The sequence below is a fragment of the Capsicum annuum genome, chromosome 3 (genome assembly GCF_002878395.1).
Source record: "Capsicum annuum cultivar UCD-10X-F1 chromosome 3, UCD10Xv1.1, whole genome shotgun sequence".
Taxonomy (NCBI): Eukaryota; Viridiplantae; Streptophyta; class Magnoliopsida; order Solanales; family Solanaceae; genus Capsicum; species Capsicum annuum.
In genome coordinates, this window is record NC_061113.1 from 238816374 (window position 1) to 238832076 (window position 15703).

Sequence of the window (15703 nt, forward strand, 5' to 3'; positions counted from 1 at the left end):
GGGGCCAAATATACATCAGTACAATTAGAAAGATTTATTTTTAACTTTATTTGCTTAAAAGTAAGCGCTTAACGATACTATCTTTTTATTTTACTCAAACGCTACAAAATAAATCTAAGCCAAATAAGACCGAAGCTATCTCTTGAGGAAATTTAAAACTTTTATCGGTTACTCCAAAAATTCCATTCTACAGAATCCTCTGAATATTTACTGTGAAATGGGCCCAAACATACATCAGTGCAATTCAAAATAGTTAAATATATGCCTCATATGTCGATCTAAAGTACCCCTTTTGTTATACTTCAATCCAAATATTACGCCTGCTATACAAGTAATTAACTTGTATAATACCTTATTTATTATACTTTGGTCCAGATATTACGCCCATTATACAAGTAATTAACTTGCAACACATTGTGGCAAAAAGTCTCTTTATAAGCATCTATGGAGAATAGATTACACAAACATCTTGATAAACAATGTCAAAGAAAAGCCTCTCTCAGCAATCTAGAGTTGCTACATATCTCTAATTTGCACAAATCCAAGTACATCGCTTCAAAACCCAACACTGAATTAAAACCATATCCCCAACTCAATTCTGCAGATGATCATCACTATCATATGCTCTCTCGTTGTAACAGGTGAAAATGGGCGACACAAAAAAAAAAAAAGTAGGAAATTGGAAGAGAAAAATGAAAAAAATTGAATCGAAAATGAAATTCAAGTGATCGATGACTCCTTCAATCCGATTGTATGAAATGCTTTGGCGTGTATCCGAATTGGCATGAGTGTCTTCACTAAGCGCCTGTCCATTCCGGTAGAAAATGAATCCTCTGATCAGTGAGAGGGAGAGTCTGAAGAGGGGATACAGGGTTATAACTCTATGCCCAATCTATACTATAATATTCTAGTAGTACTACTATTCATCATTGCTGCAGGAATAAATAACATCATCATCATCATCAATAACAACAACATATCCAGTGTCATTCCACATAGTGGGGTATGGGGAAGGTTAGAGTGTGCCCCTACCTCAAAGGTAGAGAGGTTGTTTCCGACAGACCCTCTAAAGGGAAAATGGAGTAAGAAATCCAACGATATACGACACTAGTGGTGGGTAATAATGGCCAGAACTTCACAAGCCTGCTGAGACCAGTCCATGTAAAGTAACAATGCCAAGACATAATCTTGATCAGTACCTGGCAAAAACTGGACTAGAGATGGTGGAGACTCCATCATCTGTATTGTGTCAAGTCATCAACTGCCATAGCATTGGGACCAATTGTCCTTGGCTGCCTGAAATAACAAATAAATTCATAAAAACTACCTTAATCTCTCAAGATTCATAAAAACTGCCGTAATCTCACAGGATGGTAAGTATTTATTTTTTTACAACCATGGTGTCCAGGCCATCTTTCACACACCTCGACTAAATCCATTAGATACCCGCCACCTCCCACCAGTAACAGATATCGCAACAAATGCCAGATAACTATATCCATCAAGGCTAGAACATATGGGAAGAAAAGATGGTAACTATTTATAACCTCTGGAAGAGCTATCGTTACTCATTAGACTATTCTTAACTTCTCTAACAAAAACTACGTTAAAGCTTAAATGTGTAAACATTATCATCAACTTTAGCAGTAGCAAAGTTAAGCATTACATAATGCTTAGCATCATCTGGCGGTGACAGATGGAAGGAAATTGAATCAATTCAAATGAAAAATGTTCATTGATGAAAATTCTTCAATGAGAGGACACATATGATAACCTCCCTTATAACCCAAATTCCTTCTCAAGAGACTGCGAGGCATTAAAGGTTAAGAAAATCAGAGGAAGAAGGCCTAATAATGTCATTACTACTACAAGTCTACAACTATTAGCACCACCAGGGGGAACAAAAGATCTTATCAACAATGTGCTTTAAAGGCAGAAGCAAAGAACAAGTCTTTACTACTCATTTGGCAAGTTAAAAGACATCATTCTACTTTGGTTGAACGAGCAAGAAGAAAGTTATGTTGCAAATTCAAATTCATAATGGAGGAAATTCAATCATAAATCCCAGGAATATTTCAATGACAGTTTATGTAATGTTTATAGCAGTAATTTACAAGGACCAACACTCCGTATCCTACCTTATGTGAGAGTTTTTAACAAGAGAAAATACGACAGGGCCAGATACATGTTTACTCAGGTTTGAGAGACAGAAGTAAACCAGATGTTACATGAAGGAGTATGCTCAAGCAAATCAAACCACAAATTTTTGTTCAACAAAAACTAATTATTCCATATTATGAACTAGTTCTTAAGATGAATGTGGTATCGAGGTTCGGTTTATTTGGAAAAGAGGCCAATCAACAAAGCACAAATCTGGAGGAAATGTTAAAAGACACACTACAAGACTAAACTACCAACTTCCACCCTTAACTGTTTTCTGGGGGGACGGAACTGTTAAAAGAGGCTCTACAAGACTAAACACACCCAACTTCCACCTTAACTGTTTTTCGTGGAATGGACTGTTAAAAGAGGCTCTACGAGACTAAACACAACCAACTTCCACCCTAACTGTTTTCCAGGGGAAGAGGCTGTTAAAAGAGGCTCTAGAAGACTGAACAACCAACTTCCTCCACTTTTTATCGGGGGTTGGGCGTAGATATTGGCCATTTCTGTGCCCAGTTTGCCACTTGAAGCTACACAATTAGACAAACTTGAGTCTCTCCAATGCTACTTGCATACATGACCATTTACACATTTATATGGCGACCACAAAAGCATTGTCACCAGTGCCTCCCAAAGGCGAACAAGATACATGTGATTTATCTTTTACTTCCTTTCAACCGCTGCACAAGCATTGACCACCAATCACCATCATTTACAACATCTTGCCCATACGTTCTCAACAACAATAACATACCGACTGTAATCCCACAAGTGAGGTCTGGGGTGGGTAGACCTTACCCCTACCTCGTAGAGAGAGTATATCGGCAAAAAGACATGTTCTCATAAGAACAATATATGCCACTGTTATGTTGGAAGGGGAAAATTAGTAGTATTTAGGTTACCTGGTACCGGTTGCTGGTGGGAGGTGGCACGTATCCCGTGGACTTAGTCGAGGTGCGCGCAAGCTGGCCCGGATACCACGGTTATCAAAAAAAAAAAAATTAGTAGTATTTAGTACAACGATCCTATGCTTGATCACCAAAGAAAATTAAGTGTCACACTGTAAAAATATAAACAATGGGAGAATAATGGAGTTCGCAGACTCTCGGTTAAAACTTCTGCCGAGAGGAAGATGTTATTTATATAGTCACTGTGTACATGAATCCTTTAAAAGGATAAATGCAAATCCTATATTCTCTCTAATCTACCTACTAAGATATACACAACAAATAACAATAATATAAAATACATCAGTTATTCAATACAATAATATTATAGAGAAATTAGGAACAAGGCTGCTATGAGAGATTTTCAGTTAATACCCCCTGGCAAGTGGATCTGGAGCTTGGATCTCAACAGATTGAAACGAGTTGCACCAAGCGCTTTTGTAAAGATATCTGCTATTTGATTTTGAGAGCTAACAAAGCGAACAACAAATGAATTATCATCTACTTTCTCCCGTACAAAATGATAGTCAAGCTTGATGTGTTTCAACCGTTGATGAATGACTGGATTAGCAGAGATAAAGGTAGAACTTAAGTTGTCACACAGTAGAATTGGAGGTTGTGTAAGAGGAGCATTTAACTCAGGTAAAAGTTGCTCGATCCAAAGGGGAGCCTTGGAGTAACTGTAAAGTTGCTGCCATGTGACCAAGAGGCCACGGTTCAAGCCTTGGAAACAGCCTCTGGCAGAAATGCAAGGTAAGGCTGCGTACGATACACCACTTGTGGTGGGGCCCTTCCCCGGAAACTGCGCATAGCGGTAGCTTTAGTGCACCGGGCTGCCCTTTAAAAGTTGCTCGATCCAAATAATCTCGGTAGTAGCAAAGGCAAGGGCTCGATACTCAGCTTCTGTACTAGAGCGAGCGACTGCCTTTTGTTTCTTAGAGCACCAACTTACTAAATTGCCACCATAGTTAAGAGCAATCCATGTTGAGAGCAGCTATCGTCAGGGTCAGAGATCCAACCAGCATCCAAGAAGGCTACCAAGCCGAAGTCAGTGCATGAGCGCAAGTGGAGACCATGGTGAAGTGTACCTTTAAGGTATCGACAGATACGCTTTACGGCAGCCCAATGAGTGGTGGATGGATTATGCATAAACTAGCACACCCGGTTGACAGCATAACAAATTTCGGGACGGGTAATAGTGGCATATTGAAGAGCCCCAACAATACTCTGATATAGGTGAGGATCAAGGAAAGGATCACCATCATGAACAAGAAGAGAACCTGGGGTAGATGGAGTGGAAATAGGTTTGGCTTCAGCTATTTTGGCGCAAAGAAGAACATCTCGAATGTATTTTTGTTAAGTGAGCAGAATGGTATCTTTATTTCTGGTAACTTCAATTCCAAGGAAAAAGTGAAGAGGTCCAAGGTCCTTCAAGGAAAAAGTACCATGAAGTATTCCACCAAATTGATTAATGGACTGTGGATTGCTTCCTGTGACAATAAGATCATCAACATACATTAGGATATAGGTGACATCATTAGGTAATTGTCGAACAAATAAAGAGCAATCAGATAGACAAGACTTAAAACCATGAGAGATGAGAAAAGTTTTGAGCATGGTAAACCATCCTCGAGGAGCCTGTTTAAGGCCATAAAGAGCCTTTTTTAGGAGACAGACATGGCTTGGATATTGAGGATCGATAAACCCCTTTGGTTGCTCCATAAAGACCTGCTCATGAAGCTCACCATTTAAGAAAGCATTATTAATATCAAGTTGACGTAAAGGCCAGCCTTTGGTGAGGGCAATGGATATAACTAACCGAATAGTAGTTGGTTTGATCACGGGACTAAAGGTATCAAAACAGTCGACTCCTTCCGCTTGATGAAACCCCTTAGCCACTAAACGAGCTTTATAGCGCTCAATGGAACAATCAACATGATGCTTTATCTGTAAACCCACTTACAACCAACAAAGGCAACAACATTAGAGTTAGGCGGAGGTGGAAAAAATTGTCATGTATTATTTCGCATAAGAGCAGAAAATTGTGTTTGCATAGCTTGCTGCCATAGAGGAAGTTTGGAAGCCTGATTAAAAATTTTGGGTTCCTCAATAGGGAAGGGATCAACTGGAAGAGGATGTTTGGATGTGGTTAAAGCTTTTGGAGCTAAGGAATTGGTTTTAGAACGAGTTATCATTTTATGGTGAGAGTTATCTGGTGGTCGAAAATACGAAGGAGCAGTTGAAGGCTGAGAGGATGAGGAGGAAGGGAGTGGGATTTTGAAGGTGAAACAGAATTCCTAGAAGGTATGGGAGAAGGTGATTTAGTAGAACATGAAGGTTGAGAAGAGGTAATTACTTGTGTGCTTGTCGAAGGCTGAACAACATCCCGAGTAGTCGTTGACAATTGAGTTGGAGTCTGTAGAGGTGAAGGAAGGGATGCAGCTTGATGAAGCAGTGTGGAGGGAATGGTAGAGAAAGTAGAATGGGATCTGGAAGTGGATGTTTTTAGGTGGTCTTGATAAGGAAAACATTCCTCATCAAAGGCAACATGACGAGCGACATAGACCCGATTAGTTGGCACATGAAGACACATATAGATGCATGGTTGAGAGCGGAATTCAAACTTGTGGCTACGGTAAGGACAAAGAAAGGAGAAACAAAGACAGCCAAAAGAATCTAAAAAACCATAGTCAGGTGGACGACGATATAGACATTGATAAGGAGACGAGTGGTTTGGGATGGAGGTGATGGTTCGGTTAGAGAGGTAGACTGTTGCGTGGAAGGTTGGTTCCCAAAAAGACAATGGGAGGGAAGCATGGGCAAGAATGGATAATCCTTTTTCAACAATTATACGATTACGTCGCTCCGGAGCACCATTTTGTTCCGGTGTGGGGGGCATGAAACTCTATGTAGGATGCCTAGTGATTGAAGGTGAGAAGAAACATTACGGAATTCACCTCCCCAATTAGTTTGTAGACATTTTATTTTGTCACTGAATTGGGTTTCAACCATGGTATGAAATTGTTTAAAAAGAGTAAGCACATTCGATTTTTGATGGATAAAATAAATCCAAATAAATTTGGTACAATCATCCAAGAATAAAATAAAGTAATGAGTTCCGTTAATAGAATTGATTGGAGCAGGACCCCAAACATCGAAATACACAAGATCAAAAGGACGCAAACTTGGCTCATGACGATGAATTAATGAAATACGATGACTCTTGCCCATTTGACGGGGTGCACAAATACTAGGAAAGCTAAAATTTGATACACAAAGATTATAACCAGAGACAAGATGACGTAATGTGGCTTCATTAGGATGCGCCAATCTACGGTGCCATCCAGCAAGGTAGTGCGTTCACCAAGAAATACCATGGGTGATGGTTTGGTGTACTTTGATGTAGGCGGTGGAATGAGGCGATACAAGTCATCGTCAACGACTCCCCGAGTATGGTTTGGCCCTGCAGATTCTTAACAAAGCACTCATTAGCATGAAACTGAACAAGGACGTTATTATCACGGGTAAGTTTGGAAATACTTAAGAGGCTTTTGGTTAATTTGGGAACAACAAGATCATCGGATAGGGTGACAGGTTTAGGTTTAGCAGACAGAATCTTAGTGCCAATATGCGAAATATTTAGTGACATACCATTACCGACAACAAGTCGATCACCTTCATTGTACTCTGAGTTGATAGATAGTTGTTGCAAATCTGGAGTAACATGATGAGAAGCACCGGAGTCAAAATACCATGATGGATCAACAATCGTAGATAGAGAAGCATAGTTGGCTTGTAGGGCTGAATAAGGTGCACGGGTATTGGACATGACAGGCGGGTGTGAAGAGGCTGTGGGAGACAGAAATTTAGTGTGGGGGGAAGGGTAGGCAGTGGTATTAAGGCGCTGGTAGCAATTAAGCGCTTCATGGCCAGATTTTCCACATATTTGACATTGGGGACGACGGCGATTTGGACGTGAATTTGTATAGGTAGATGAATGAGATGGCTGGTGTGAATAATTGGATTGTGCTTGTGCACAAGCAGGTGCCCTGGAAGTTCTGGCCAAGTTGGCAGTGGGAGTGGGTGTGGAAGAAGCTGAAATAAGTTGAGCCTCTTCATTTATTTGTTCTTCTTCTAGAAGAAGAAGTCCGAGTAAGTCAGTGGGAGTAATAGGTTCAACACGCAGGTTGAGAGCTGCGCGAAAAGAACCAAAAGACGAATCAAGACCATAGAGAATATATGAGACAAAATCATCATCCGAGATAATTTGAGAGCTTTCGGCTAAGGTATCGGCTAGAGATCGTGTCTTTTCAAAATATTCGAGAATAGAAAGAGATCCTTTTTGAAGAGAATGAAGTCGCCATTTGAGTTGCCTCACATGGGATTTTGCTTGGGTTTGAAAAAGGCACTCAATTTTATTCCATGCTTCAAAAGAAGACTTGGCAGTGATTACATAAGGAAGAAGAGGATCTGAAATTGTTTGTTTGAGCCAAAGAAGGATGTACAAATCACATTGGTACCATTCCTCATATTTCAAATTTGGAACAGTTACAGATGGTTCAGCTGGGTCGTTTTGGGACGTTACAGTAGCAGGTGGTGGATTGTAGGATAGAATGAAAGAATGGAGACGGAAGATTTGAAGAGCATTCATGACATTACTCTTCCAAATTTGAAAGTTATTTCGATCAAGTTTCGGAGAGAGATTCGGTAAGTGATAAGTAACTTTATTGGAAGATGATCCTTGTGTGAGAGTGAGATTATTGTTTGTGTTTGTCGAATCGGCCATATTGAATCGATGGCTCTGATACCATGTAAAAATATAAACGATGGGAGAATAATGGAGTTCACAGACTCTCGGTTAAAACTTCTGTCGAGAGGAAGATGTTATTTATATAGTCACTGTGTACATGAATCCTTTAAAAGGATAAATACAAATCCTGTATTCTCTCTAAGCTACCGACTAAGATATACACAACAAATAACAATAATATAAAATACATCAGTTATTCAATATTACAGAGAAATTAGGAACAAGGCTGTTGTGAGAGATTTTCAGTTAATACACACCATAGATTAACCAAAACTAAGTTATATCTATTTCCAAACCAATGACATCAACAAAAATCTTAAGAGCAAATATTCATGAGCATAGAAATCTAGAAAGGTTTAATCACATTTTAACCACAACTTGGTACTATTTAACAATAGTATTATCCAGCACATTCCATGAATAATCACGCAATTCAGCTAAAACAACAAAGATTAAATCCGTAAAGCTCAGGCAATTACTAATTAATCGCAAATCAAACTGTTTCAGTTTGTCGACGTAGCAGTAGCTGGTGATCTTCTCAATGTTTGTAGATGTTCAATCCACTGATCCTCCGGAACTTGGCTAGTCCAATCAGGAGCCACTCCACCAAATGAAATCCTCCGCATAGCTTCCATTACTCTCGTTGCATTCTCCGCCGTCAACGGAGTATTCCGACGGCTCTCGTCCTCTGTAAACGCTCTCCGTACAGCGGTATCAGACGCCGTTCTTATTCTCTCTTCCTCCGCCTCCTCCGACTCTTCATCCTCGTCACTTAGATCCGGTGATGATGATATTCCGTTCTCAACGCAATTCGCATAGCCATTAGGGAGGCGATGAACATCACTAGATTCGTCGGAGTCTTCGTGATCGGAGTTGTGTGGATCGTCCTCATCGGCGGTGGAAGAGATTGGCTGGTAATATTCCGGCGAATCGTCGGAGTTGGAGTCGGAATCACTACCGGCGGCGTTTTCTACAAGGTAAATGCACATGGGAGAATTGATTGATTATTAAGACAAATAAGCGGTAAAGGGGAAGAAGGGGAAAGGTTTTATTTAGTACCTTGAATGAAATTCGCTGTGGAATTCAGCTGAGCGTTCATTTCGTTTGGTAGGAAGTTTGAAGCGAATGTTGCAAAATGGATCCAAGAAAAAATTCAATCGAAATGATATTTATCAGAAATAGTACTCCCTCAGTTTAAAAAAAAAAAAATAACTTGACACAAAATTTAAAAAAAATTAATAAAAAAATTTAAATTTTATGAAAAGCTAAAATTAAAGTATTGTAAAAAAAAAAAGAAATTTTTATTTTTTAAATGGACTAAAATAAAATAAGGTTTATTATTTTAAACGGAGGGAGTATTAAATTATGGCAAATATGTTACTAGTACTATTTATTTCTAAGCAAAAACAATCAAAATAATTTTATGTATTATTGATTGGATTTATCAATTTTTTATTTTTACTATGATATATATATATATATATATATATATATATATAATATCTAGATTTATATCTATATATATCTATAATATATTAAAAGTGTGAAGGCCTTAAAAATATTGTTGAACTTTTTGTCCTTTATTAAAAGTCTTTGTTTTAGACAAAATCGTCTTTTTACTATTTTTTCCTAATATCTAAGAATGAAAATTAATTAAATATATTTATGGTAAAACCTTTTCTTATTAAAAGTCATTAGGATTGATGACAACTAATACTTTTTTTCATTGGTTTAGGAATTTCAAATCGACTAAATTCAACATTAAAAAGATTTGAAAAATCTAGAAATCTAAATCTATTTATATCTATACTATATTAAAAATGTGAAAATCTTAAAAAAATAATTTAAATTTTCTGACCTTCACTAAAAGTCTCTCTAATAGACGAAATGGTCTTTTTCTATATTACTCAAATAAAATTCCTACTCAAAGATATTATTTAATTAACTTTAGTCAAAATAAAATTTGACTAAATAAAAAAAGGATAAGGTTATTATGTTTGGCTAAAATTTAATAGTCATTACAATTGGTACCAGTTTGAACGACATGAAGGTAAATGAAAAAGGTAAAACGTGATTTGGACATAAAAAAGTATAAAAAGTTTTAAAATTGGCGTAGCTTAAAATAACAAGGAAAATTTAACATGAGAATAAAAATAGAAAATTTATTAGTACTAAACTTCTAATTTTGAGAATATATATCTTTGCTATTTTAGTTATGTTAAAATTAAAAATTTTCGTACAAATTTAAATTTTGGTCATCAAAGATTTCTTTATTTAAATCTTAATATCTTTAAATCCACCCTCACGTACAACTTCTTCTAGGAAAGTATAATTTTTTTAGGTTAAATAAATTGTTACCTTTCTTAAATTGTTATTAGTATGTTCTTCTTCCAATTTGTTTTTGGTTAAATTATTTTTTTATTTTCTTTTTGGTTTTGAGCATCAAATGTTGTGTTGTTGTTTTTTTCTTCTTTAATCTTAATCTAAAATTTATGTCCTTTGTGATTGACCAGGTTTTAATTTTGTGGGTACTACAAACTGGATGAATTTTTACCGTTCTTCAAGAATATTGGAGGCAAAAGTAAGTCTATAGTATTTAATTATGGTTAAATCAGCTGAAACAGTCATAAATATTTATTTTAATTTTTTTAATTAAATATTATTAATTTTATAATACGTAAATGACTTATAATATTTAATTAGAGGTACAATAATTAATTAAGAGTAACACAGTAAAATTACAGTTGAAGCAGCTGAAGCAAACATGTCATAAATGTCTATTTTGTTTTTTTATTAAATATTATTATTTATTAACACATAAATGACTTGTAATAATTAATTAGGAGTGATATAGTAAAATTATAATTGAAGCAGGTGCTTCTAAAAATTTCTTTTATCCAAATAATTGTTAAATCCACCTTTAGTGAAGGAATAAACTGTTCCATAGTAAATAACCTTTCGGACGAAATATTTATTAATACCAGAGAAGAAAATCTAGGTATTTTTAAAGAAAATTTGGCTTATACCAAATTAATACTCACCTACTATCCCAAGTACTGTATATCATTAAAAGATACAAATTTTGCCTCATGTTAGGCTAAATAGTTTTTCATGGGTGAAAGGAGATATACTGCGGTGTTGAAACAGCCAACATAAAAAAAAAAGTCAAAAGATATAAACATAAACTCGTTCGTAAACATATTAACATAAGAAAATATTATTTTCATAGCTACTTTACACACTCATACATATTATAGGTTGCTAAGTACCCTAAATTATGAATTTTCTATACTCATCATCATGAGAGTGGTACAATCCTAATTAAAGAAACTTATATGTATACATATATATATATATATATAAGTTATTAACATAGACCAAGTGGGTAAATTTTGCTTGCTTCATGAGAAACGAAAACCTTTGTTGGATGATAATAGAGATTTGAAGGTGAATGTCAATCTTTCAGGTGTCGTAAATCTTTTTTTTACTGTGTCTGAGTTGTGTGAGGTTGTCTCTCTTAATATTTTATATTCTATTTTATATGGTGAATTATTCGTGTGCTTTTGTGATTCTAGGTCAATTGCTCGAATCACGTTAAATTATTATCTATTTTGATGTATTTCTTGCGTGTCTTCTTATTTGACTCTTTTTGCAGTTTGATTTGTTAGCTTCCACACGACACCTGATTTCATAACAACAAGAACTTATTTGAGATGTAATATTTATTTATATTATTACAATTGGTTTAATATTTACTTTAATGTCAATTGGTACTTTATGATTATTTTTATTTTTATCATTAGAATAAAAACAATATTTAGGAAGTACAAAAATTTTAAAAGTTTTAAGTACGTAGTAAGAATCTAATCAATGATTTTGTAAAGATTTAACTTTAAACATAAGGAAAGTTTTAAATATGGAAAGAAAAAGAAAAATAATTGTACCATGTATATGAGTAAAATTGATACGTCTCTCTTAACCTCTGACAGTAAGGCAAAAAATCTTTATGACAAACGCAAAAGCAATGATGTAAAATATATATGTGCTTACACTAAAATATATGTTTATATTTATATTATTATATTAAAGTATGAAAAATCTTTGAAATGTGATTTAAACTTTTACAATTTATTAAAATTCTATGTAATAGATAAAATCATTTAATTTTGAATAATCAAAGGTTACTCGTGCGAGGCACGTGCAGTTAAACTAATAATATATTAAAAGTGTGAAGACAAAATTGTCTTTTCACTATTTTTAAAAATTTATTATTTAATTACTTTTATTATATTAACTAGACTCATAAAATATATGGGACTCCTAATATATATATATATATGAAAGGAGAATCAATTAATATTATCCTTTGTACTGCTCAACTAAAAAAACAATCCCCAAAAAGGGTAGAAAAATACTCCTAAATAGGTCTCTACTAAAGAAATACTCTAAAAATACTTCTAAAATAAGATAGAAAAATATTCCTAAAATAGGACTCTATTAAGAAAATACTTCTATAAATATTGAGATTGGTTAAATTAGAGAAAAAATTGATAATAGGACTCTATTAAGAAAAAACTTCTATAAATATTGGGATACATTAAACTAGAAAAGAAACTGATTTACTTATTGTGAAAAATATAATTGGTGTTTATCTAATTTAATTCGATTGCATGTCTAGATTGATAGATGCTTAATTTTTCAATACCAACATCTTCATTGTTTTTGTCAACATTATAGAATTCAACGTGTGTGTATATATATACCTTTTTTATTTTTATTCAAGTCATCTCTTAGTGTCAAAATTTTCGTTCAGAGAAGAAATATTTTTATCAAAACTGAAGTTTTGTGATCACTGTTGTATTATTTTGTTGTAGTTTACAGGTTGTAGATGAATTTACATGTGGTAGATGAATGTCAATCGGCTTTGAGAGTTTTTTTTAGGTAAATGTTAGGTTTAATTGTATTGTTTCTGTAGTCGTATGGCCATGAAAATTACTTTTTTTCGGAGTTGGAGTTGGAGTTGAAGATGAAATTGGAGTTGGAGTTGTGTTTGGCCATGTATTTTTGAAATTTTTTTTTAGACTTTTGAAAAATCTCTTTTAAATGTGATTTTATGGCCTCAACTTGAAAAAATTATCAAAATCACCCAACTACTAATTTGCCTACTAACATACAACCAAATGTTGAGAAAATAATTTATATGTCTTCAATTGATAAAATAATTAACAACGAACTAATTATTATGATTGTTATTCTTATAAAATTTGAATAAAAAACATCACAAGCACGAGCTAAATAAGTTTATCTAACCATAATCGATTGAATAGAGAAAAAATATATTTTGATAAATATGATTGATATATATAAATTTATTTTATATATTCTTAAATTTGTTGATGAAAATTCTTAATTATTTTCACTTGAATTAATTATTTTATTGAATTTGGTCTTTTTAAAAAATTTTACAAATGAATTATTTCTGAACAGATTAGTGCTAATTTTTTGCTTTTTTTTTTTTTATTGATGATATTGATTTTTCTTGAATATTATTGTATCATAAATATGGATCGTTACATTATGTTTGATATGCAACTTTATTGATCACTTTTTAATAATTTATTAAATCATAATAGTCATTATATGACATATACAGAAAATTAGAATGACAAGAAAAGATATTAAATTTCTCACTTTTAAATAACATAATGTACTAGGACTTATATTTCTCTAATATAGTTCATTCAAAACAAAGTTGGTATATTTCCGCCATAGATTGTCATTTTTTATTTTTTACTTCACGTTAGTAAATTTTGGTTAAAAGAAGAAAAAAAGACTAGAATATATGTAACAACTAAAAATAATTTTGTACCATAGAAAACAAATAATAATTTTTTTCTCGGTGATTGATTGTAGTTAATAAGAGGGGTTTGTGTAAACATTTAAAGATTGGGGTTATATGTAATAATAATGGAAGTTGAAATTGGAAGTGGAAAAAAAGGGAAAATAACAAAAAGTTGTTTTCACTTTTCGAAATTTAATTCCGGAATTATTTTTCGAATTTTCATGGCCAAACATCACAATTTTCAACTCCGGAAAAAAAATTTGAAAAAAGTAAAAGACTTTCATAGCCAAACGGGCCCTCTGTATCTTTGTTTTGAGATTTTTTTCATGTAAAGATAAAGTTGAGTTGTATTATTTTAATATCTTTATTGTCGTATTATTTTGTTATAGTTTACAACTGGTAGATGAATGTCGGACGACTTCGAGTAATTTTTTGTGTGAAGGTTGAATTTAATTATATTGTTTTGATATCTCTATCATCATACTGTTTTGTTGTAGTTTACACATGGCAAATAAATGTCGATCGACTTTGAATTTTTTTTTTGGTAAAGATTAGGTTTAATTAAATAAATTCTCCAAAAGATATTGAATTTAATTATTGTATTCATTTTTATTATTTAAACAAATATCCTATTTAGTGTAACGTTTGAACTCAATAAAGTGAGGTACACGCGTGAGACGCTTACACCCAAACTAGTTGGGCTAATAAATGAGTGGGCCATTGATCCACTTACGTTTTTGGACTGAAGTGGATTGAGCTGAAACGAGCAAAAAAAATATGTCAGAACCCAGTAAGTAGATTCATCTTTAGGTGTACGCGCCTCACGCTTGTACCTCACTTTACTGAGTTCAAATGTTACACTAAATAGGATATTTGTTTAAATAATAAAGATGAATTTAGAGAATTTACTTAATTAAATCTAACTTTTGTCAAAAAAAATCTCAAAGTTGAGCGACATTCATCTAACACTTGTAAACTGCAACAGAGACATCAAAACAATATAATTAAATCTAACATTACACAAAAATTTTCTCAAAATCGTCTGATACTCATCTACCACCTGTAAACTGTAACAAAATAATACGATAATTGAGATATAAAAACAATACAATTAAACTTGACATTTACCCAAAAAAAATTCTCAAAGCCGACTGACATTCACCTACTATCTGTAAACTACAACAAAATAATACAATAGTGATCACAAAGCGTCAGTTTTAAAGAAAATAATTCTAGTCTGAGTGAAAATTGACACTAAAGAATGGCTTGAATGAAAACAAGGAAGATATATATATATACACACACGTTGAATTCTATTATGTTAACAAAAATAATAAAGAAATTGAGGGTTAGAAAATTAAGCATCCATCAATCTTGACATGCAACTGAATCAAGTTAAATGAACATCAATCATATTTTTTACAATAAGTATATCAGTTTCTTGTCTAATTTAGCATGCATCTCAATAAGTATATCATTTTCTTATCTAGTTTACCACATCTCAATATTTATAGAAGTATTTTCTTTTTCTTAATAGAACCTTGAATATTTTCTTAATAGAGTAATATTTTTATATCCTATTTTAGAAGTATTTTTCTAATTGATCAGTAGGAAAATATTAATTGATGCTCCTTCCATATATTTTAGGAGTCTCACATATTTTAATAGCCTCGTTAATATAATAAAAATTATTAAATAATAAATTAAAAAAATAGTGAAAAGATAATTTTATTTAAAGAAGAATAGGACAAAAAGTTCAAATCACATCTTCATTTTTAATATATTATAGATTACAAATATAGATTATAAATACATTTTGACATTTCCCCTAATTGACATCCCTATCTGGAATGAGACACACTTTCGTAGACACCAAATATGAGAGTTTCTCAACGAACATGATCATCTAACTTCTTCACAATTAGAATAAACCTTGTAACA

At 33.4% G+C, this 15703-nt stretch overlaps 1 protein-coding gene across 5 annotated transcripts; it reads right to left on the reverse strand.

Moving 5' to 3' along the window:
• Positions 1-471: 471 nt before the first annotated feature.
• Positions 472-9104, reverse strand: LOC107862836 (suppressor protein SRP40). 5 transcript variants are annotated; one of them, XM_016708521.2, is made up of 3 exons: positions 8980-9100; positions 8400-8890; positions 472-1296 (listed from the first exon to the last, which is right to left on the reverse strand). In XM_016708521.2, the coding sequence occupies exons 1-2, from the start codon at positions 9017-9019 to the stop codon at positions 8424-8426; spliced, it is 507 nt and encodes a 168-aa protein (XP_016564007.2). In that variant the 5' UTR covers positions 9020-9100; the 3' UTR covers positions 472-1296; positions 8400-8423. The 5 variants fall into 5 exon arrangements, with proteins under 5 accessions (XP_016564007.2, XP_047265538.1, XP_047265539.1 ...); XM_047409582.1 differs by having other exon boundaries at positions 490-854; XM_047409583.1 differs by lacking the exon at positions 472-1296 and adding an exon at positions 1327-4600.
• Positions 9105-15703: the final 6599 nt, after the last annotated feature.

What these genes read in the sequence shown, in the direction of transcription:
- LOC107862836 (XM_016708521.2), bottom strand. Translation starts at nt 9,019, where the DNA reads ATGAACGCTCAGCTGAATTCCACAGCGAATTTCATTCAAG. An exon ending in CACAGCGAATTTCATTCAAG is followed by an intron (nt 8,891 to 8,979) that starts GTACTAAATAAA and finishes TTTACCTTGTAG; the next exon opens with AAAACGCCGCCGGTAGTGAT.